The 20,494-nt window shown below is 54.3% G+C and overlaps 3 protein-coding genes across 4 annotated transcripts in view; 1 reads left to right on the plus strand and 2 right to left on the minus strand.

The window, feature by feature from the left end:
• Nucleotides 1-1,232: 1,232 nt before the first annotated feature.
• OVCA2 (OVCA2 serine hydrolase domain containing) lies at nucleotides 1,233-2,706 on the minus strand. Its single transcript, XM_090290589.1, has 2 exons — nucleotides 2,401-2,706; nucleotides 1,233-2,090 (listed from the first exon to the last, which is right to left on the minus strand). The coding sequence occupies exons 1-2, from the start codon at nucleotides 2,573-2,575 to the stop codon at nucleotides 1,591-1,593; spliced, it is 675 nt and encodes a 224-aa protein (XP_090146715.1). The 5' UTR covers nucleotides 2,576-2,706; the 3' UTR covers nucleotides 1,233-1,590.
• A 41-nt stretch (nucleotides 2,707-2,747) lies between these two features.
• DPH1 (diphthamide biosynthesis 1) lies at nucleotides 2,748-11,776 on the minus strand. Of its 2 annotated transcripts, none has more exons than XM_090290588.1 (12): nucleotides 11,619-11,776; nucleotides 9,313-9,465; nucleotides 9,146-9,209; nucleotides 7,532-7,653; nucleotides 6,964-7,121; nucleotides 6,713-6,834; nucleotides 4,714-4,782; nucleotides 4,218-4,374; nucleotides 3,980-4,080; nucleotides 3,399-3,477; nucleotides 2,998-3,138; nucleotides 2,748-2,853 (listed from the first exon to the last, which is right to left on the minus strand). In XM_090290588.1, the coding sequence occupies exons 1-12, from the start codon at nucleotides 11,677-11,679 to the stop codon at nucleotides 2,764-2,766; spliced, it is 1,317 nt and encodes a 438-aa protein (XP_090146714.1). In that variant the 5' UTR covers nucleotides 11,680-11,776; the 3' UTR covers nucleotides 2,748-2,763. The 2 variants fall into 2 exon arrangements, with proteins under 2 accessions (XP_090146714.1, XP_090146713.1); XM_090290587.1 differs by having other exon boundaries at nucleotides 4,218-4,386.
• A 3,525-nt stretch (nucleotides 11,777-15,301) lies between these two features.
• Nucleotides 15,302-20,494, plus strand: part of RTN4RL1 (reticulon 4 receptor like 1) — a 68,734-nt gene continuing 63,541 nt past the window's right edge. Inside the window, exon 1 of the mRNA XM_090292392.1 lies at nucleotides 15,302-15,794. Within this exon, the coding sequence (XP_090148518.1) occupies nucleotides 15,782-15,794 (13 nt within the window). The 5' untranslated portion in view covers nucleotides 15,302-15,781. The remainder of the gene's footprint in view (nucleotides 15,795-20,494) is intronic.

Raw genomic sequence — 20,494 nt, forward strand, 5'->3', positions numbered from 1 at the left:
AGTAATTTGGTCCATTTCAGAGTCTCCACCTTTTGCCAAGGAAGAGACCCCTTTAAACACCAAGAGCAAGGCCTGACCTATGTGGATCAGTTGGTTGGGTGTTATCCTGCAAAGCGCAAAATCATCAGTTGATTCCCGGTTAGGACACATGCCCGAGTTAGGGGTTTGGTCCTTGGTTGGGGCAAGAGAGGCAACCAATCAATATTTCTCTCCCTCAAAAAATTAAATTAAAAAACAAATAACATTAAAAAATTTAAAAATACACCAAGAATAAGCAGACGCAGACTGTAGCAAAGAACTTTCCTCCCACCCTCACTTCCTGCTATAAAGGTCCTAAACCCAGTTAACTGGGTCTGTCTAGGAAACTAACTCCAGCTTTAAAAGAAAATTTTTCTTTCTTGGACAGCTGCTATCTACAGTGAAGAACTCAGAATTTTGGGTAAATTAAGGACTGCCAGTCTGGTTGTCTCAGGATGGGCTGGAGTATGTATGCTGCATCTCCCAAACCTAATTTCTGCTCCATTATTTAAGTCCCTGGGGGCAACCATGCTTGAGGTATAGATAGGGTCTGTTGTGATGTTCTAGAAAAGGAACAAATTGGTGAGCCTGTACAAGTAGGGCTGAAGTCAGAGAGCAGTGAGGGCAGAGGATGGGGTGCTGGAAGTAGGGGAATTGGCTCAAGTGAGCAGGCTTTTGAGTGCCTAGAAGCAACCGCAAACCAGATGGGCTGCTTAGGCTTTGGCTGTGATCACTACAGTGTAGCATCAATCTCAGAAATTCTGAAATGGAGGCAAGTTTGGAAAACGGTTTCTTCTGTGCTGTCTTTGACCTCCATCCAAGGTTTATCACCATCCCACCCTTTGAGCTCCTAGTTTAGAGGAGCTAAGGCAGTTATGGAGAAAGCAGAGAACACAAGAAACCAGGGTTTAACAAAAGACCAGCACACAACTGTCAGGGATCAGGATGAAGTCTCAACTCAGTGGCCCAGGCAGAGCCTTATCAGGTACTGTAATCTCTTCCTAGAACTTCTGATATAAATTCTTACCTGATTCAGTCACCAAGACCACCTTTCCTTCAGGTTGGTATTTAAGACCTCCATCAAAAATTTGTGAGTATATATGTGCACACATACATGAGCTTCTCCTGGGGGCTCCAAACTGGAAACACCTCCCTGCTTGGTGCCACCCTGGAGGCTATGTCGATGGCCTGTATCAGGAAAAAGATGCTCAAAATCTAAATCACCACTTTATTGTGTAGCAGTCACAGTGGTGCCAGCCTCTGCTTTTTCCATGTCATTCTGCAGTCATTCAGGGCTCCACTGGCCTTTTCCATGTTTGAGTACCAGATGCCAAGGTGAAAGTCCATTAAGGCCTCCTGATGCCCATTTTCTTCAGTGCTGAGCTGGGTTTATATAATCTGAGTGTTTAGAATTGGTATTTGTTTCTTAATTGGAGACATAAGGAGCACTAACAACAGTGGAGGTCCCAGGGTAGGGAAAAGGGGAGGGCAGGGATCAGAGGTTACCCCAAATTCTGTGTCCCCACTGGGTGTGTGGAGGGGGACATAGCGGCCCTGGCATTTGTTGATCTTTCACTCTGCAAACTGGTCCAAGAACTTGAGGTAGGCCTGGCGCTGGGGTGCAGCTGCTGGAATGAAGTGGCCACCAGAGTGGGTGAGAGTGATGGATCCAGTGAATCGACTAGCCAGTTGCATACTCTCTTGAGAAGGGATGACACGGTCAGTGTCCCCAAAAATATGGAGTGAAGGCAGTGAAAAGGGGCCTTGCAGGATGGATTCCTGGAGGCCAAGGCCCCGAGGACAGAAACCAGATATCAGGATGGTAAACTTTGGCAAGGGGAAGCGGGGATCGCCTGCTTGGCCAAGAGCACACACAAGGGCTGCTAGAGCAGCCCCCTGGCTGAAACCAAGAAGCCCATCGAAAGGACCCAGCTTGTTCAATGCCTGTGCCACTGCTCCCAGGGCTTCCTCCAGACCTCTGCACACTGTGGGCTCCTTTAGTGCGAAGAAAACGTCTGTCTCCTGTTCTGAAAACCACCAGCCTCGATGCTGCTCCTCCGGAGTGCAAGGCCCTACGTTGATATGGGGGACAGGAAGGAGTTAGGGCAAGGGGGGGTGTAGGGGGAAAGAAAGAAGAGAGAGTTTGGGAACGACAGCGAAAGGCGGCTAAGAAGAGAGGCGAAGTCTGGGGGAAATGAGGCTGGGAATGGATTCATTGGCATTGGGGTTGCGGGGTGCGCAACAAATCAAGGTGAGAACCTGGGAGGCTGGGATGGAAGAAATGACGGGTATGGGGGGTTGGGGGTTGCCTGACGGGTGTTATGGAGACAAGACAAGATAGAGAAGACTCGGAGCGCATTTCCGGGGCATGGCTCGTCTCACCGGACTCCGACCCGGTTCCCGCTGCATCCACGACCGGGTGCGGGCCACTGAGGCACACGAGCTCGGCGCGGCCCCGCAGCGCCTTCCTTAGGGCTCCCGTCTTCTCACGAAAGCCCCGCTCGCTCTGCCGGAAGCCCGCCAAGCACAACACTCGCAGAGGTCTCTGCGCCGCCATTGGGCCGGGCAACACACCAAAGCGCGGAAGCGGCGTTTCCCCGAGCGGAAGTTGAATTGCCCGGGGGGCGGAGCCAAATGCCGGCACCACCCCGAAGGCGGGCCTCACAGCGACAGGTCGTTCCCATGACAACGCGGAGGGTTAAGGCGCAGCCAAAAGAGGGCGGATACCTGAGACCCAGGAGCATCTCATAGAGCGAGTGGCACCACTTTCTCATTTCCGCAGTTGCAACCCGCGCAACTCACGTCTGCAGAAGGGCGCGTGGGCGGCCCCTGCACCTGAAGTCACACACTTTGATCAGGGTCCCACTTCTACGTCTTCCATATCCCTCTCATGCATTTTCCGTAGCGGCCGCGTGGCGGCGGCCTCAGCTCGCATCGCTAGGGAGCGACTACTCCTCCCTCCTTGGAGTCCCAGCCTACCTTCCGCAGGGCAGGCGGGCGGGGGCCCTGGGAGGGCTGGTCCCGACCGTGGTTCACTGTCCATGGACCCAAAGAGCTGCCGGCATAAAAGTCCATGGGGTAGGGCTGCTGCCAGGAAATGTCCCTCAGGGCCACTGCCGCCTAGGGGAGGAAAACCGGACAATAACATTTGCCAATGTTTTTCTACACGGGATTATTTAATCCAATCCTCACAATGGCTCTTGAAGGTCCTCCTACCGACATACCACAGAGGAAACGTCAGGTTCAAAAAGGTTAAGAGGCATGCCCAATGCCACTCAGCTAGGAAGTAGCTCAGCTGTAACTAAGTGCTGCCCACCTACCCGGCCCCACTTCAGATCCCAGAACCGGGTACAAAGCCCACTCTCAAATGTCGGTGTTACCTCATAGGGTGTCAGCAGCGGCTTGGGGAAGGCTGTGCCCCAGTCAATGGAGAGGCGTGGACATGCCACCTGTACCCACCTGTGAAGGGAAGTCAGATCAGATTCAAGGGAGGACCTCCCCCTCTCCTGGGCAGCAAGCTGAAGAACATGACTGTCCCCAACACATCCACTGAATGCTTACTATGAATTCTAAAGTAAAGGCTGTCACTTACTGCTGTTTAGAATAACACTCTAGTGTTGCTTGTCTTCTCCTGTTTTCCCCACTGACTACACACTCGGAGGGCAGGACCTGGGCAGGCCTCTGTGATAGTATCCCCAGAATCAACTTTAGTGCTTGGTACAATGCAGGTGACCTGCCAACCATCCCTCCAACTCATCTCACATAGGACCACTCCGATGGTACAGTTGCCTGTGAGCTCCAAGACAGACAAAATAAGTATGATCTAGAGGGTAGCCCCTGCTGGATGAGCGCTCTGTAGACAATTCCCACGGACTCCAGTTTTCAGTATGTGCTGGGCAGGAACCAGATTCTAACCTTTTTTAGCCAGCCACAGCTAGGTAGGTAAGGTGGGGAAACTTACACATCGACCTGAGGAAGTAGCCTAAGCTTGCTGGGGAAGATCTCGGAGAGCAGCAGCCTAACAAAGGGAAGTCCCAAGGCTTGGAGCCTAGATTCCAGGTGCTGTTGGTAGAGAGAGGGAGACAGAACTGGAGTCACCATGATCAAGCTGCCAAGGCTAAATTCCTTAGCCTACTGATTTTTCCTGCTGGGTTTCCCAGTCAGTCCCCTCCTCCAGAGGTCATCCCAAGCCCTCTGACCTCCAGAATCCTGGGACTTCCCTGGCGGCCCAAAGTGCCCAGGATAAGGCCCCAGGATTTAGCTGAACGGGCAGTGGCTATGGCTTCTTGGCGGTTAGTCTGCATTCGCTGATGGTCATAGTGCTCTCTGGATAGGACTTTACTGTATGGATCATATCTGGAAAAAAAGCTGTCAGAGTCACAGTGACGGCCACTTGTGAGACTTGGGCTGTATATACAGCTCCCTGACACAGCCCTTTGGTCTTCTGAACCTTCAGGCTTTATGCAGGTAATTAGGAACAGAGGCAAAGGTGGAAGAGGGTTTTAGGATTATCCATGTGACAGCCACAGCTGCAGCCCTGGGTTTGATACCCAGATTCAGGACCCAAATACCTCAGATTGTTAAGGTTGGAGGCTGTTAAGTGGCCAGAGAATGAGGAGGTTTTGGCTGATTGAGGGCCTCAGTGGCAGAGAATCCCACCCGCTCCCTAGCCAGTTGGTCCAGCTCAGCCCATACCGGTAAGCAGGGACATTGGGGTTGGCAATCATGACAGACTCCAGATGGAAGCGGCCATCTCCAAGATAACTGCAGGGGGATAGAAAAGGGGTGGTAAGTGTGGGAGGGGCAGCAGAAGAAGCAGACACTGGCTTGGAGCACAGAGGACTGAGTTCTTGCCTGACTGTGTGAACTGAGACAAGTCATTTCACCTCCTGAGGTCTTGGTTTTCTCACATGTAAAACAAGGAGTTGCAGTTGGAGTTGGATGACGATAAAGCCCCTCTAGTTATACAGAATCTAAGAATGCCCCAAACCCCCAGCCTTCTGGGGGAGGAGTAAAGGCATATCTGAGGCCAGGTAAGGCCATTCCAGACTGTAGAGATCCCAATTTGGAGGTGGAGGGAGAGATTCTCCCTCACTCAATATAGTCAAAGGAAGTAGTCATCTATGCTATAAATGAGGTTTCAGGGTATACACTGGCTACTCTCTGTGCTAACTAGCTCTTGGGTCCAGTTACTGAGTTGTAACAGTAGCTACTGTTTATTGGATTTATGCCTTCTGTGCAGTGGCCTGGGCTAAGTACCTGGCATGTATGACTTCATTCAGTCCTATGAAATAATCCTCCAAGCTACCTGTAGTGATCCCATTTTACAAGATACAGCTGAGGTTCAGGTATGTTAAGAAACTTGCCCCTGCCCTGGCTGGTGTGGCTCAGTGGATTGAGTGCCGACCTGCGCAAACCAAAGGGTCGCTGGTTCAATTCCCTGTCAGGGCTCATGTCTGGGTTGTGGGCTGGGTCCCCAGTTGGGGGCACATGAGAGGCAATGACACATGGCAGGTAATTATGTATTTACTTTTAAAAAGAGGGGAAGGGAGGGAGAGAGGGAAAGAAACATCAATGTGTGAGAGATATATTGATTGGTTGCCTCTTGCACCCCCAACTGGGGACCCGCCCCACAATCCAGGCATGTGCCCTGACTGGGAATTGAATCAGTGACCGTTTGGTTCACAGGCCAGTGCTCAGTCCACTGAGCCACACCAGCCAGAGCTAAATACATAAAATCTTGAAAGGAAGGAAGGAAGGAAGGAAGGAAGGAAGGAAGGAAGGAAGGAAGGAAGGAAGAAAAGAAAGACTTGCCCAAGTCACACAGCTATTAAGCACTATATCTGGGACACAACTCCAGGCCTAATGACCAGAAGGCTGTACCGAGCATGCCCTAGGAGATGCTTCCTCTAACCTTCCCAGAAGATGGAAGGCCAGAGTATGGAAGACTGTTTGCCATGGCAGCTCCTTCTCTGGGCAACCACACCGAATTTTGATGAATGGCAACTCTCAGGGTGTCCCTCTCTTCAACAGACACATTGCTGGCCCCCAAGGGTAGGCATCTGTGAGCTCAGTTACGCAGGCACAGACACAAGGGAAATGTTGCTCAGGAAGGACTGCCAGGTCAGGACTGGGGAAGGCCCTGATATGGGCCTGTCTATGGACAGGGGTGTCTGTGTGGGTGCAGCAAGGCCTGTGGAACCAGCAGCTGCTGCCCCAAAGGTGGGGCTGAGTCAGGGGAGCGCCTCCTTTCCTACTGTTAGCTAGGAATGGGGCTCCCCTCCCCAGTCCCAGCTGGGAGCTGTCGGCTCTGAGGCTGGCTGCATTCACACAACATTAAGCATTTCCATTACCTAAAATAATTAGGCAGCAGGAGACACGCTGCTCCTGCTTGTTAGCTGTCCGGATGCTAAATTAATGGGTCTACAGCCTGGGTGTGCCCATCCATCTTCTCCAATTATAGTCCCACCATTTCTAGACCACCCTCATCCCCCCATCAGGCTCTCTGATTCCTACCCCACCCTGGGCATAGCCAGGGATGGCAGACAGAGCATTGGAGAGGGAAACAGAAAACCTGAAAACCTATTTGGTCTCCATCTTGCAGGGTGATCTTGAGGAAATGGTTAAGGAGTTTTTAGACTCCTAAGGTGCATTTCTTATATCTCTACAACTGGCACCCCCATTTTTCACTTACATAATAGCCTCCACCTCTTTAGGCAGGTAGGGGGATGTGCAGCCCAGAATCTCTCCAGGGGACAGGGGCTTGCACTGTGGGACACTCACACGATACTCAGCTTTCAGCTCCTGGGCAACTGCCTGTAGGGAAGACAAGAGAAGGAAAGCAAGTGGATGGGGGGAAGAGCCAGGGCCAGAGGATCAGCCTGCAGCACCTGGAGGGGGGGACCCAAAAATAGCCTGGAGACTGGCTGCTGTCTGTCCACTCACCTGTAAGGCTGACACAAACTGTATGGTGCTGACCAGGGCAAGGGCACTGGCTGGGGGAAAGGTGAGGCGGATAGAGTCCAGTAGGTGGGTAGTGTCTATCCGGATGTCCACAAAGACATACAGCACCCGGAAGTCTTGAGCAGAGGTGTCCATGGGAACTGGGAGGAGGGAAGAGTTCAGGAGACTTTGTTTTGGAAGGCAGGAGGGGCAGAGGGCCTGGCCTAGGCCAAGGTCTCTGAGCAGCCAGGACCAGTGGCTTCAGGCTAGGGGTACAAGGAAGTGGTGGTGGTTGGGAGGTCACAGGTCCACTAGAAGCTCTTTCCCTGTCACTTGGCTGGGGGCCCAGCCTGCTATACCACCAACAGTCTTTCAAACACCTACATCTGGGACAGCAGCATGGTTTCCAAGGCAACCAGATCCAAAGGAAAAAGCAGGAAGGCGAGGCCATCCCAGAAACCAGGAGGGACCTCATGCCCACAAGCAGGACAAGACACTGTGATGAAGACCAGTGTGCAGTCCTGCCTCCCTACCAGCCCTGCCGGGGTGCAGGTGTCCTGGTCCGCCATACCCAGGCAGCTGTGGCCATAGTGCACCAGGAAGTCAGCTCCCAGGGCCCTTGCAGTAAAGTCATCCACACAGCAAGCCCCATAGGTCACATCACCCATCACCATCACTTCGGCCTCTGTGAACCTGTGGGGGCAACAAGGGCAAAGTGACACCAGGAGTGAGGTGGAAGAGAGACCTAACCCTGTGGAGGTATCTCAGGGCCCAGACTCTCTCTCCCCCTACCTCTCCTAATCCCTTGGGGAGGCAGCTGCCACTTCTGCCAACAAAGAGTAGGAGGGGCCCAGCTGCCACCTCCTCCAGCCCTGGCAGTAGCTCCTGGAACTAGAGGATGGTCTCTGCAGCACCATGATTCCTCTGCTCAGGCTCAGACTGCAAGAGCAACCCTCATATCTCAGACTGGCATACACGGGGTCAAACACAGACCCCCCAATAGCCCACTGCATCCCACCCAGGGCAGTGAGCATATACACAAGAGCAAAGGCACCTGCCCCCAAGTCCTGGCACTGTGGGATACGTGGGCATGCATGTGTGGGTAAAACAGCCTCCCTGATGCCCAGACCCCCTGCTACCTCCTCACCCTTAGTCAGGGCCCTCTGTGCCCAGGATGGAGGGACCCATGCACAGCTCCCCCACAGCACATGGCACTGCCCACACACCTCATGCGTCAGGAACAGTGGGCTCTGGCCAACAAATTGCCATGGGTTCTGCTGCCAGGCCTGAATCACTGTGGGACAGGGGTGGGTGGGGAAGACCCCTCACCCCCTGAACTCACTACAGGAATGGAGCAGAGGACCAGCTCTTCCCTGAGAGACCCACCCCTGGGGCGTGTATCCTGTTTAAGTGACGGAGGTCTCCCCATCCCTCTCTTGGGAGTGTGTGGGGAAAGCTGAACTGCTGCCAGTCAGCCCCCACCCCTCTCCTCTCCCATCCCCAAATCAGGTTGCACAGAAACAGATTATTCAGCTCCTTAGAATGCAGCCCAGGCATCTGAGTCAGCCTAAGTACTTAATTTTTTATAGATTAAAATGTATGCAAATTGGCCCAAGCCCCAGAGAGCATCCCTAAGGGGCAAGAGGGGGGGAGCAGGGAAGTGAGCCTGTGGCAGCAGGATGAAGAGCAGGGTGCGGGGAGGGCAGCAGCAGGGAAGTGGGAGGTTCCCATCACGAGATGACCTCCCCTTTCTCCATTCCCTCTCCCTGTTCCTGTGACAGTACCAGATGGCTGAGCACTCACCCCCACCTCCCAAGGATGGCTCATTGTATTGAAGAAACTTAGACAAGGGTGTAGAGGAACCGCACACCATCTCCAAGGCACTTCTCCCCTGCCAAGCCCTTCCTTCCCTACTCTCCAGGATGTAAAAAACGGCTCCTCCTAGCCAGGCCTCGCACTGACTACTCAGCCCATTCTAGGGTCAGTTCTCAGGATTCCTAGGTTCTTTCTCAGTCCCCACCACCTGCTCTGTCTTAATTTTGTCCCCCCCCATCCCCCCCACCCCCGCTTTGTGTGTGTATGATTGTAAGGCAGAGGTCCAGAAGGAAAAAATGATGCCAGCAGGCCAAGCTGTAATGAGCATGGGGTCTTGCCTCAGCTCCCTCTCCAGAGCCCCAAGCCTCACCTTTCCAAGATATCCACAATGGTGCAGGCAAAGAGGAGGAGGCCTTCAGGCATTTGCAAGGCCACTGCAAGAGAAAGCAGAGACATGAGAGCAGAGGTATGGGAAGAGGCCGTAACTGGCCAGGCAACCTCTCCACCCCCACCCCAACTCAAAGCTTGGGGGCTCACCTTTCTTGGCCTGGGCCTGCTGGATCCTCCAGATGGTCTTGGGGATCTCAAAATTATAGTTGGAGGGTAGGACTTGAATGGCTGCCTGCAGGTGGGGGTTGTTCAGGATCTCAGGGGGGATGTGATTGGCCAAGCGGCCCCGAGGGCCTTGACCTAGGATGAATGTTAAGGCCGCAGTCAGTACCTGGCTGAAACCACAGTCAGACCCAGCTAAACTGTTAGCTCCACCCAAGTTTCAGTCTCAGATCCCAGATGCATTGGGGCTTGGCCCCACCATCTTCCCCACTGAGTTCATCCTGAAGCTGGAAAGAAAACTCATTAAGCCAGGAGGAAACCTGCACAATTAATTTCCATGTTGTGAGATTATTGGGAATCAAAGATTTGTGTCCATGAATGGGACATGGTTCACCCCTTACCCTAAGAGAGCAGAGGTGACACTAGGGGACTGAATTGAGGGGCAAAGAGAAAACAAATCCATACAACTGTCCCTTGATAGAGAACAATCCTGAGGAAAAACCATGAGCCAAGGCAGCCCAAGTATTCTGGGAAAATGTCCTCCCTCCCCCTACCTAAGAACACCATGAAGTTCTGAGGTCCTAGATAAGAGATCTGTAACAAACTATTGTAAGTGCTAATTTAAAAGACTGTCTTCCTTCCCTGGCCAGTGGTGGCTCAGTGGATTGAGTGCTGGCCTGTGAACCAAGGTGTCACCGGTTCAATTCCCGGTCAGGGCACATGCCTGGGTTGCTGGCCAAGTACCCAGCTGAGGGCATGGAAGAGGCAACCACACGTTGATGTTTTCTCCCTCTCTTTCTTCCTCCCTTCCCCTATATCTAAAAATAAATGAGGTCTTAAAAAAAAAGAAAGACTGCCTTACTTGAGTACACTGATTATGTCTACACTGGTTAATTCCTGCACTCTTCCCTCTTCTCATTTAAAAGGAAAATAAACACCGTACACTTAACTGACTTAAGCTCCCCGTTGTCCCACCCCACCTCCTACCCCAGGAAGGATGGAAAGAACACATTCTATTCAGGACCATGGGCAAACAGGTAAGGACAGAAAAGTGGCCTCACCCTTTAAGGGGCAGTAGTGTGATGGGGGCAAATGTAGGTTTATAAATAATTACAACCCCTTGATTAAAGTTTGTTTTTTTGATCCTTACCCAAGGATATGTTTATTGATTTCAGAGAGAGGAAGAAAGAAAAAGAGAAACATTGATGCAAGACAGAAACATTGATCAGTTGTCTCCTGCACATGCCCCAACCAGGTATCAAAATCACAATCTCGGTATGTGCCCTGATAGGGGATCGAACCCGCAACTTTATGGAGTATGAGATGATGCTCAACTGAGCCATCTGGCCAGGGCCCCAGCTACCTCTTTAGGAGCCAGACAGTTTGGGAATGTGATAAGGCAAGAAATTAATTTACTCAATGAATATTGACTGAACCTGTACTATGTGCCAGAACTTCTGCGAGGGCCCCTTACTATGCTAGGCCGGATCCTCCCAGACCTGATCCTTCACCCTATGTGTGCCTGTGTGCACGCGCGTGGCGGGGACGTGGGGGTAGCCATGGTGGTGATGTTGCACTGGAGAACTAACATGGCTAGCTGGGACCCTGAGATCAGATTTGAATGTTACCACTACTATGGATTTGTTCAGTTGTTTCAAAGGCCTTGGAACAACCAGCTCAGTGTCCCTCACAGAAGCTCCTCTCACAGGTCTAAGTCCCTTGTGGTTGTTGAGGTATAGGAGCTGGTAGTCTTAGCAGCTCAGTTTATCCGAAGGGTCAGTAGGCGCCTCCTCCTTTATCACGTGGCTAAATCTTCTGTGTACATCAGAATTCCCGGAAGGCAGGGCTGCAGCGGTCTAGTCCCTGCACCTTGCACAGGCCTGGTATTCAGTGCGCTCTCTCTCAACAAGTGGCTGGTGATGGAAACCACTCGCTGTTTCCCTGAAAGCACTCCCGCGACCCCACTGTGGAAGGCCCGCAGCGAAGCTCCTGGTTCCCTCCCTCCCAGTCAGGTCAGTCTTTCCCGTGAGTCTTCATATGTCTGTCTGCCGGCGAAAGCGGGGGACAGCGCTTCCGGCTTAAGGATTCCAAAATCCTAGAAGGGGCAGCTCAGGATCGCGCCCTAAGGCTACGAAAGAAAGACCGGTCCCTCGGGCTTCGGTGCCAGCCGCCCATTGCAAGTGACGTCTGGGCCTTCCAGGTCTGGCGGAGAAAGGGTGTGGTTCTGTCTCTGACTTGGGGGCCCTACCCCGAGATGCAAGGTCCGGAGGCCGCAGCGGTGTAGCACCCACCTCTGCCAGGGCCGTTTCGACTGCCTAGCTTCGCCGCCTCGGAAGCAACCAGCGCCGCCATCGCCGGCCTGCCCACGTGGGCACCAAAAAGACAGCTCTAGAAGAACGCGGAGAGCGCAGACATCGCGGTCGCTCGCCGATTGACCCGAGAGGGGCGGGGGTTTCCTGGGCCGGGACAGCGAAGGAGAAGAAAGGGGCGGGGCCATTGTGGGCCAATCTCAGCCCGCAAGGTCGGGACTCGCGAGAGCCCCTAGCGGTCCCGCAGCACCGCGGTGGCACTCTCCCCGCGACCCAATGCCCTCCTCCTCCCCGCAGACCCGAACCTGGCACTCCCAGACCAAACCCCTCTCTGCCCAAGCCCTGCCCGACTTATGCGGGCTGAGTCCTGTGAATGGGGACATCACCAGGTCTTCCTTCTGCTCCCCTCCTTGCCTCCCCTCCTGGTAAAAGCAGTGGACACATTCCCTACCTGGGCGAGCCCCACGGCCCCACAGGACAGAACTCCGTACCCAGCTCCAAACTGAGTCTTGGTGCCGACTTCCGGAGCGCCAGTGTGCCCTTATCACCTTTCAAACCCAGAGTGGACGGTTCACAGGTGGGAAGCTGCTACAGGGGAAGGTCCTGAGCCTGAGGGTACTTCCTTGTAAAGATGGGGCAGTCCAAGGTCTCAGATTCCCTAAACCTTCTGGATTCTGGCCAACGTTCTCGCCGCCTAGGCTGCCCCTCAGGCCTAGAATAAGCTGTCTTCTCCTACTCAGTGGCCTGAGCTTCTGGGATCCCAAAGGAAAGGCAGAGCAGCCCCTGAGACAGCCTTGACCTTTGGAAGATCAAATTACCTTGGGGACTGGCCTTCAGCAAGGTCTGCCCCACAGAACAATGGTTCCACAGGGCCATTTGCCCACCCAGCCTTCTGGCACCATCTTCCCCTCTCTGCAGTGGTGATGTGAGCACAGCTGGCCCTTTAAGACAGCTCTGTGGCCTCAGGCTCCCCTGGAGGCCCTCCCAGCTTGGAAACTCCTAATTAAGGTGCAGAGAGAAGTGAAAAACAAGCAGCCAGGGACTGGCCCTGCCTGGGAGGCTGCCCAGAGAGGAGGAATGGCTGGGCAGGGAGGGAGTGAGCAGCCAAGAGGAAGACCAGAAGGGGTCAGTGCTCTGCCCCTCAGGCCACTAACTCATGCTCTTAAAGACAGTCACAACTTTGAACAGGAATGTGGCTAACATGGGACCCAGGAACACACCTCTCCCCTGAATGCGAGTCCAGCCTGGACCTTCCCATCTTCCCCCAGTTTCTCTGGATCCCCAGGGAGTGGGATATCAATTCTAGGGATCCCCTGAGACCAGCTCCTCCCCCTTCAGAACATTAAGGTCCAGCCTGTGGGCAGCTTTAACTCTGGCTGCAGTTATAAATTCTAAGGGGGAAAAGATGGTTCCAGCAGAGCAGTGGCTCCTCCTTAGCAGGCACCCTGTCCCTTAGGGATTTTTCTGAGCAATGGGTGGGGCCTGTTGATAATGGAAGGCCCACATCCTCTTATAACAGCCTCTGTGCTAAATGAGCTGCCCTGGCTCCCATTAGTAAACCAGATGATGTCTAGGAGAACTAGACATCAAGGACAGATGTGTCCCCCAAGACCCTGCAGTGAAAAATGTTGGGGGCTGCCATTGAACTTGGTCCAAGAACACCTCCCTCTGTCTGTGGGGGTCTCCCTGCCTGAGTTACTCAGCAATCTGAGTAATTACTGCCTGACGAGAAGGTGGGCAGAGTGCACCCCTACATTATACCACAACACCCGCCTACAGTCACCCCCACCCCAGCCCTCCTGAGGCTGAAATAACTCTGCTTCTCACACTCACGCCCAGCTCCAGCCAACTTTGTCTAAGATGCTGGAGTTTGTGGGGCAGGGAGACATGGGGAATGGCAAGAGGAGTAACACACCCTGATTCAGGCTGACAATTCGGCCCCAGTCTGCTGTATGATACGGAGCAAGAAGTCCAACCTCCATGGGCCTCAGTTTACTTGTGGAGGGCCTCTGCACATTCTCAGTGCTGTTTAGTTCAGCTTTAGTGTCAACCTGGCAGGGCAGGGGCAGGGTGTGGGGTCGGCCCAGCCCTGCAGCCAGTCAAGGCTAAGAGAAAGAATGCCACACCTTCTGTTCCCACCTCAAGATGGACCAATCTTCTCGATCTTCAGAACAAGGCTACTTTCTCACCTCCAAGCCTTTGCACATTCTCTCCTGTCTGAAATGGCCTTTCTCCTTCTCAGCCTATTAAGCACATCCCTCAAGACCTAACCCAATTGGCACCTCTTCTGTGACGCCTCCCCTGATGGTTTTCATCCCTATACAGACCTAGCAGAGACCTCTCCCACACTTTGTATCTCCTCCTGTAACATTCTAAGATGGCTTGTGGAACTTTCTTCCCCAAGCTTCTGGAAATCCAAGCCTACCTACATAGCTCACACCGAGCTTGAGTGCACTGAATGCATGTATGAGTGAATAAATGAAACTGGCCTTTCTGACCTTCCTATCATGCCAAGTTTTTCTACAGCGAATCTCACAACTCATTCCCTCACTTCAGTTATATCTCTGCTTAGCTGTCACCTGCTCACAGAGCTTTCCCTGACCCCCTTATGTCGGCTCCAGAATAATACTGTTTGCTTTTCTTCCAAGCACCATCTCATCTAGACTTTTCTCATTAGGTTCCTATTAGACTATGAACTCCACAAAGGCAAGGACCTTTTCTTTTTCGTTGGCTTAAATCCCAGGAATAGTAGTGCCCTACACATGATGGACTCACTAAATGTGTGTTGAACGAGTGACAGTCCACTCTTTTTTTCTCTTCCAGGACCCCTCTTATCCGAGGCCAGTAGGGGGTAGCCTGAACCTTCTCCTAGCTCAGCCCTACCTGCCCCCTGAGGGACCTACTTTCCAGGCGATGCCTCCTCCATTTTCTACGAAGCCCCAGGCAGGGTCTGTATAGTCCAAGAGAAATTAGAGGGCCCCCTTGGCGGAGACAAGCTCACTCGGGCCCCACATTGTTGTAGGGTTTGCAACAACTGGGCCTCCTAGAATGCTTGTTGCGAGGTCTAGACCCGCCTGGGGGCATGCCACACCTCCTCCCCAAAAGAATAGTGTCCTGGGACACAGGATGCGAGGCGGCAGGGTCCGTAGGAGCTGTCCTGGGCTGGGAGGAGCCGTCCAAATAGGAGGTGGGCAGGGGTGCGGACTTGTGATCGAGGGCTCTGGGCGGCGGTCGTCTCGTCCCAACCGGTCCGCAGAGCGCACGCTTCCAGCCGCCTGTCTGGGTGACCTCCATCCGCGAAGGGCGAACGGGCGGGGGTTGGGCTGCGGGTGCCAGCTCTGGGGAGCCCACGGGGTCCGGGAGGGCCTTTCGAGTGGTCCGACGACCAGCCCGGGGGCTGGGGCCGGTACTGGGACGGACTCGGCTGGAGGAAAGTCTCCGGGGGCGGGCACAGCGAAAACACCTAGGGAGGCGGCGCCCCACGGCTGAGCATCGCTGCCCTGGGAATAGGACGGCACTCGGCACCCGCGAGCTGAGAGCACTTTCATAAATTTTGTATGGGAGGCGCTCCGTGAGCGGGGGCGGGGAGCGGAGCGAGGGGGAGGGAGCTAGTGAGCGAAGGAAGGAGGGAGGAGGAGAGGTGGGGGACGCTGGGGGGAGGAAGGGAGGCGCCCCGCTCCGCCGAACTCTCGGTCCTGCAAACGCGCGCTGGGCGCTTTCCCTGGAGCTCCGCGTTGCATGCGAGCGCCCTTTTGCAGCAGCCGCGGTGGCGGCGGCCCGAGGGGGCGGAAAGAAGGGGGCCGCGGCCGGGGGGCGGTGTCCCTTCCTCAAAACCGCCTGCAAAGTGCTCTGGGCTGCAGAAGCAGGCCGCCGGCTTCGCGGAGCAAGCCGCTCGTCCCAGAGCTGAGCGAGCGCTCAGGGCTGCGGGGCAGCACCGTGGTTGCTGGTGGGCTCCAGTGCCCTCTGAGCGGGGCTAAGGCTCATCATGCCCCTGCGGGGCCGGGCCGCCGGGCACAAGCGGATCCCCGGCTTGCCTCCACCTCCACGCGCTCGGATTAGCTGCAGCCAGCTCGCAAGGATTTGAATCCGGACCCCAGGAAGGAGCGCACCTAGGCCGACCTCGGAGTGGCGGCCCCGCGGCCAACATGCTTCGCAAAGGTGAGTTGGAGCCGCAGGAGCAAGTTGGAGTTGGATGCGCTCGGGGCAGATCCGCGAGCCCGGGAGCTCCCCGAGAGCTGCCTGGCGCCAGGGCTCCGGCCCGGAAGCAGCCCCTGGCGGGCTGGCGGGCTTTGCGAGGACGCACCCGCGTAGGGGTCGCTGCCGGAGCTCAGCCCTGGCCGGTGGCTGGTTGCGAGACATGGGATTTGCCCCATGGATCAAGCGACCAGGCCTAGGGATCAGGCTCGGCGAGATCATTTTGAGACCACAGTGAGATGCCCATGATAGAAAAGGAGCCTGCCTCCTGGGACCTTTGCTTTGCCAATACAAAGTTTTGCACTTGCAGGCTCAGTCCCCTGCGCGGGCACACGTCGCCGGCTTCTGCTGCTTTGAGGGGGGCCGCATCCAATCCGCGCTCCAGCGCAGCCATAGGTCAGTCACCCAGCTCCCCGGGCGCTCATTTCGCGCCCTAGCTTCCCTGGTGGGGCCCGGAGGCGGACACCTTCCCTGCAGCCCAGCTTTGGTCTCCCGGGAGGGCATCCGGGCACCCAGCGGTCAAGAGGGACGGCTAGCGCCTAATGTCTGCTTCCTCAAACTTTCTGTATGCCTGAAGTGGATCGATGCGAAGGTGGAGGCCGTGCTGGCTGCATGCGCTGCCTGTGCAAGGTGGAACTTAAGAGCTGTCTCTCTGACCAGCTCACCACTACCCTCCGGCAGCCCGGCTCATTGTCGAGCGCTGCAAAGTTGGCGCGGGCGCTGAGGAAATCCCGCCGCGCCCCCACGTGGCTGCCGCGCGGGGAGCGGGTAGTGGGGCCCAGGGAGGGCAGGTGACCATGTCCTGAGCTCGCGGGCCCCACTACCCGCTGCTCCGACCTCTGCGTCTGCCGCTCTCCACTCCCAAATCCGGGGGGGCTGCAAGGGCCTGCCGGGACCCGCCCTTCCTCCAGGTCCCTAGACCCAGCGGGGAGGCAGACGAGCCGCGGCGCCTACGGCTGGCAGTCCCGGCCCTGCGGAAACCGGCTGAAGCGGGAGCTCAGGTAGCGGAGGGGCCTGATCCTGGCGCTCCGCGCTCTAGCCTTAATCCGCCCCTGTTTCCATGGCAACAGGCCGAGGTGTCGTAAGCACAGGATTCTGACCTCACAGTAGGATAGAGAAGGAGAAAACCGGTAGGGGGAGGAGGCCCGAGAAGGGGGAATCGAGCCTCAAGGTGGGCGGAGAGGAGCAGATGTGGGGGTGATGGAAGAGACCCCATAAGTAGGTCAGACAGGTAGGGGAAGAAACCACGCCTTCGCTGGGAGCGGTAAGGGCTGTATGATTGTCCCCACTTGCTCAGGCTGACCCAGGATCCTGGGTTACAACTATCGTGCTAATACTCACAAACTTGTGTGTGACTTGTGCCCTCCACGTGGGTCGGTGCAGTGCCGGGGAAATGATGACTGCCTTTCAATGTGGTGTAGCAAAAGTCTCTCTGGCTGGTGGAGAAACCACTTCACTGATACACTCCAGTGCTTTGTTCCTGCAGAAAGAGACTAAAAGTCCTTTTAGCAACCAGTGTGTTGGCCAGAGTGTCTCTCTGCACAGAGAAGGTGCTTTTTACAGAGCTGAGCACAGGCCCAGATCTGAGCAACTTGGGTCTGGAGCACACGAACTTGCCCCAGTGGAGAAGGCTTCCCAGGCAGTTTTAAATGACTGCCATGTCTTGCTGCAGGTCTGTGGTGGAGGTAGAAGAGAGGACTTCACATCTCATTTTCCTTTCGGTCTTTTGTCTTTTGGCAGTTTGCAGTTAGAAATGAGCCATGAAGCAGCCCACACACTTTGTTGAGATGGTTCAGGTGCCCAGAAAGGCTTGAGCAGCGTCCAGGAACCTTTTTCTTCCATCCTAGCTAGCCAGAGGCCCAGCTTGGGATGAGCCCAGTGCATTCTGGGGGCTGTTCCCTGGGGGAGGCCCTTACCCTGCCCAGGAGGTGGCCCTGGAGGCTTGGCAGTCACGTGTGTTTTCCGCTAGGGCTATTTTTCCCTTTCTGCCCAGCTTGGTTGGTGGGCGAGATCTTCTACCAACAAAGAGGTTTCCACCTGGATTGGCCTGAGGGAAATAAAATGGAGAAGGCTCTGTTCCATGGCCAGGAGCCTGCTGCTGGGACATTGTGTGAGCAAAGGACTTCTATTTTGATTCTTTCCTGGTCAGTTTTCTCCCTCAGTCCCAGATCTGGTCCCTAGGACTTTGTTTTACACACATGCAGGATGCTCAGATTCTTGGTGTGGATTCCAGGTATGTGCCTAAAGCCAAAGGTGTTCCTGAAGCTAATGTCAAGGCAGGTGGCCATGGAAGTTTCTGCTTCTGGAATTGTTCCTAAAGGTTCCAATAAAAAGTGTTATAGGATGGATTGTGATTTCCCTGCCTATCAGATGCAGAGTGCTGCATAGGGTCTTGGCCCTGAGGGAGTTTCGTAGTTCACTTATGATTTGGAAAAAATGTTTGAAAGGTGAAAAAAAATATTTAACCCTCCCTAGGTTGTGGGGAAAGGCCTTACCTTTCTGCAAAAGGCAGGGCTCCTGGCCTTGACAATGGAGTGCTTTGTGGAGTTAGGAGGTTCAGTGGTCTGAAGCCTCAGGAGGCAGAAGGTGAGAGTAGGCATTGGACCATAAGGGTCATCTCTCTGAATTCAGATTGTCCTATTACAGCTAGTGAGGTGCTGTCCCCTGGCAGGACATTTTAGGGGGTGCTGCCTTGCGTCTCTTAATGAATGGACTCTACTGGGCACAGCCCCACCTCGGTGAACCAGAAGAGCCCTGAGTGGATCTTGCTGCTGACAGTGCTGGTAGCTGAAGACTTCGGTAGCTGCCCTGCCAGCTTTTCCATATCCTAGCTACCCGGGTACAACCAGGGATATAACAAGCAAACCTCTGGTCAGAGATGAGAGGCAGACAGGGCAGCAAGGCCCCAAGCCACCCAGTACCATCCAGGAAGAAAGGGCAGCCTGCTGAGGTTTTTGCTTTGCCAGAAGTGGCCTGCTTAAGGTCAGAATCTATGGTTTTCATTTTTAGAGCTATAAAAACAGAATGCAAATCAACAGCCTCTGGGCTAATACAGAACCTTAAAGTTTTTGTCTTGTTAAGCAAAGAAATAGAGTGCCAAGTAGGCTTTGTTAAGTGGCAGTCTAATTAATAATTTAAAATCTTGTAGCTGTCTTTCATTAGAATTTATCTGTACATCAACCACAAAATCAGTCAAACACACTCATTTATAAGTTAATGCCATCCCTGAATAATTCAGCAAGAGCTAGATTAAGGCCTGCAACCCAGTAAGCTGCATTTTGTCCTTTTGGCTTTCATAGCCAGATGGGCTGGCCTGGTGGCTAGATTGGGTTTCCTCTGTGGGAAGAAGGGAAGGCACCAGGATAACGGGACCGTGGGGCCGTCAGATGCTCAGTGGATTTGACTCCAGAGGTTCCCTAGATGATCAGAGAGTCTCCATGTTATCAGGTATGAGCAGGCTCCGCCTCTTGGAGCTATTGGTGACATGGCCCTCTTTAGCCCCAGTGGCGAGGGGAAGAGCAGAGTGTTCCATGGACTGCCAAGACACTCTTCTTCCTGCTGCAGAGGCAGTGTAGAAGGGACAGCAAGAGCCTTGCTTGAAGGGGTTGAGATAGATATGAGGCTTCTTAGCCAAATGCAGGTGCAGGAGTGGAATTCCAGTCTTCCCAGACCAACTCTGTCCCACTCAAGGAATGCAGCCAATGTCATCAGAACAGCTTTATTTGGGAGCTTCTGCGCTGCTTCTATCAAAGCTCCTGGTCCTTATGCCAGAAAAGAGAAACCAAGAGGAGGAACTTTTGGGGAGCATCAGGACACCTCAAGAGAAAGGAGAAGCTGAGCAAGTTGCCAACTAAAGTCCGTCCCTGCGTGCGTTTTGTACCATGGCCAGAATAAAGACAAGGAAAGCCGGGGCAGCATCCCCTTGTGAGCTCCGACAACACAGGGATATGTTGTTCTGGTTCAGTTCCTGTCACGCCAACACGTCACTGCAGTTCGCAGGTCCATTTTCTACAGAGAAACTGCAGGACCCACATTCCCAGCGAGGCTGCACTGGTCCCTCCACTACAGGGTTTCTGATCTCTGTCTCAGGTTGCCAACCCTGAGCCCTTGTGGCGGTGGGTGGGGTGGTCTGTGTATGGAGACCAGGTAGACACACCTGGAGCAGACCATGGGCTTGATGCCAGGAGAGGCTCTTGGCTGAGTCTGAAAAGAGGAAGTCTCGTTAGGAGAAGGAAAAGGCAAAGGAAAGGGTAGATATTTGCCCTCTGACCTGTGGCAGAAGTGACAGCAGATGGGACCTAGGAGGGAGGCTTGTGGGGTGAATCCACCTCCAAGCGTTGGAGTCAGGGCCTGAAAAAGGACGGAGCAGAAGTTCACTTGCTGGAGATGAGAAGGAGCGGGCAGGCATCATGAAGGATGTCAAGAACGGATCTGTTTGGTACCATCTGCAGCAAAGTAGTGGTTAAGGTTAAAGCAGAGAGGAGATGACAGGGAGGGAACAGATGGCCAAGGAAGCAAAATAGCTGGCGAAACAGGAACAGAGCCTCCAGGGACTGCAGAAGGCAGGACCTCCACGCAGAGTGCCGGAAGCAGCCCTTTTTCGGGGTATGCTGGCCAGACCACCCTGGATAGAAGTGAGTTACACAGAGGAGTGGGGGGGGGGG

This window comes from Furipterus horrens, unplaced genomic scaffold (assembly GCF_987537825.1).
Source record: "Furipterus horrens unplaced genomic scaffold, mFurHor1.1.pri manual_scaffold_11, whole genome shotgun sequence".
In the NCBI taxonomy this organism is placed as follows: domain Eukaryota; kingdom Metazoa; phylum Chordata; class Mammalia; order Chiroptera; family Furipteridae; genus Furipterus; species Furipterus horrens.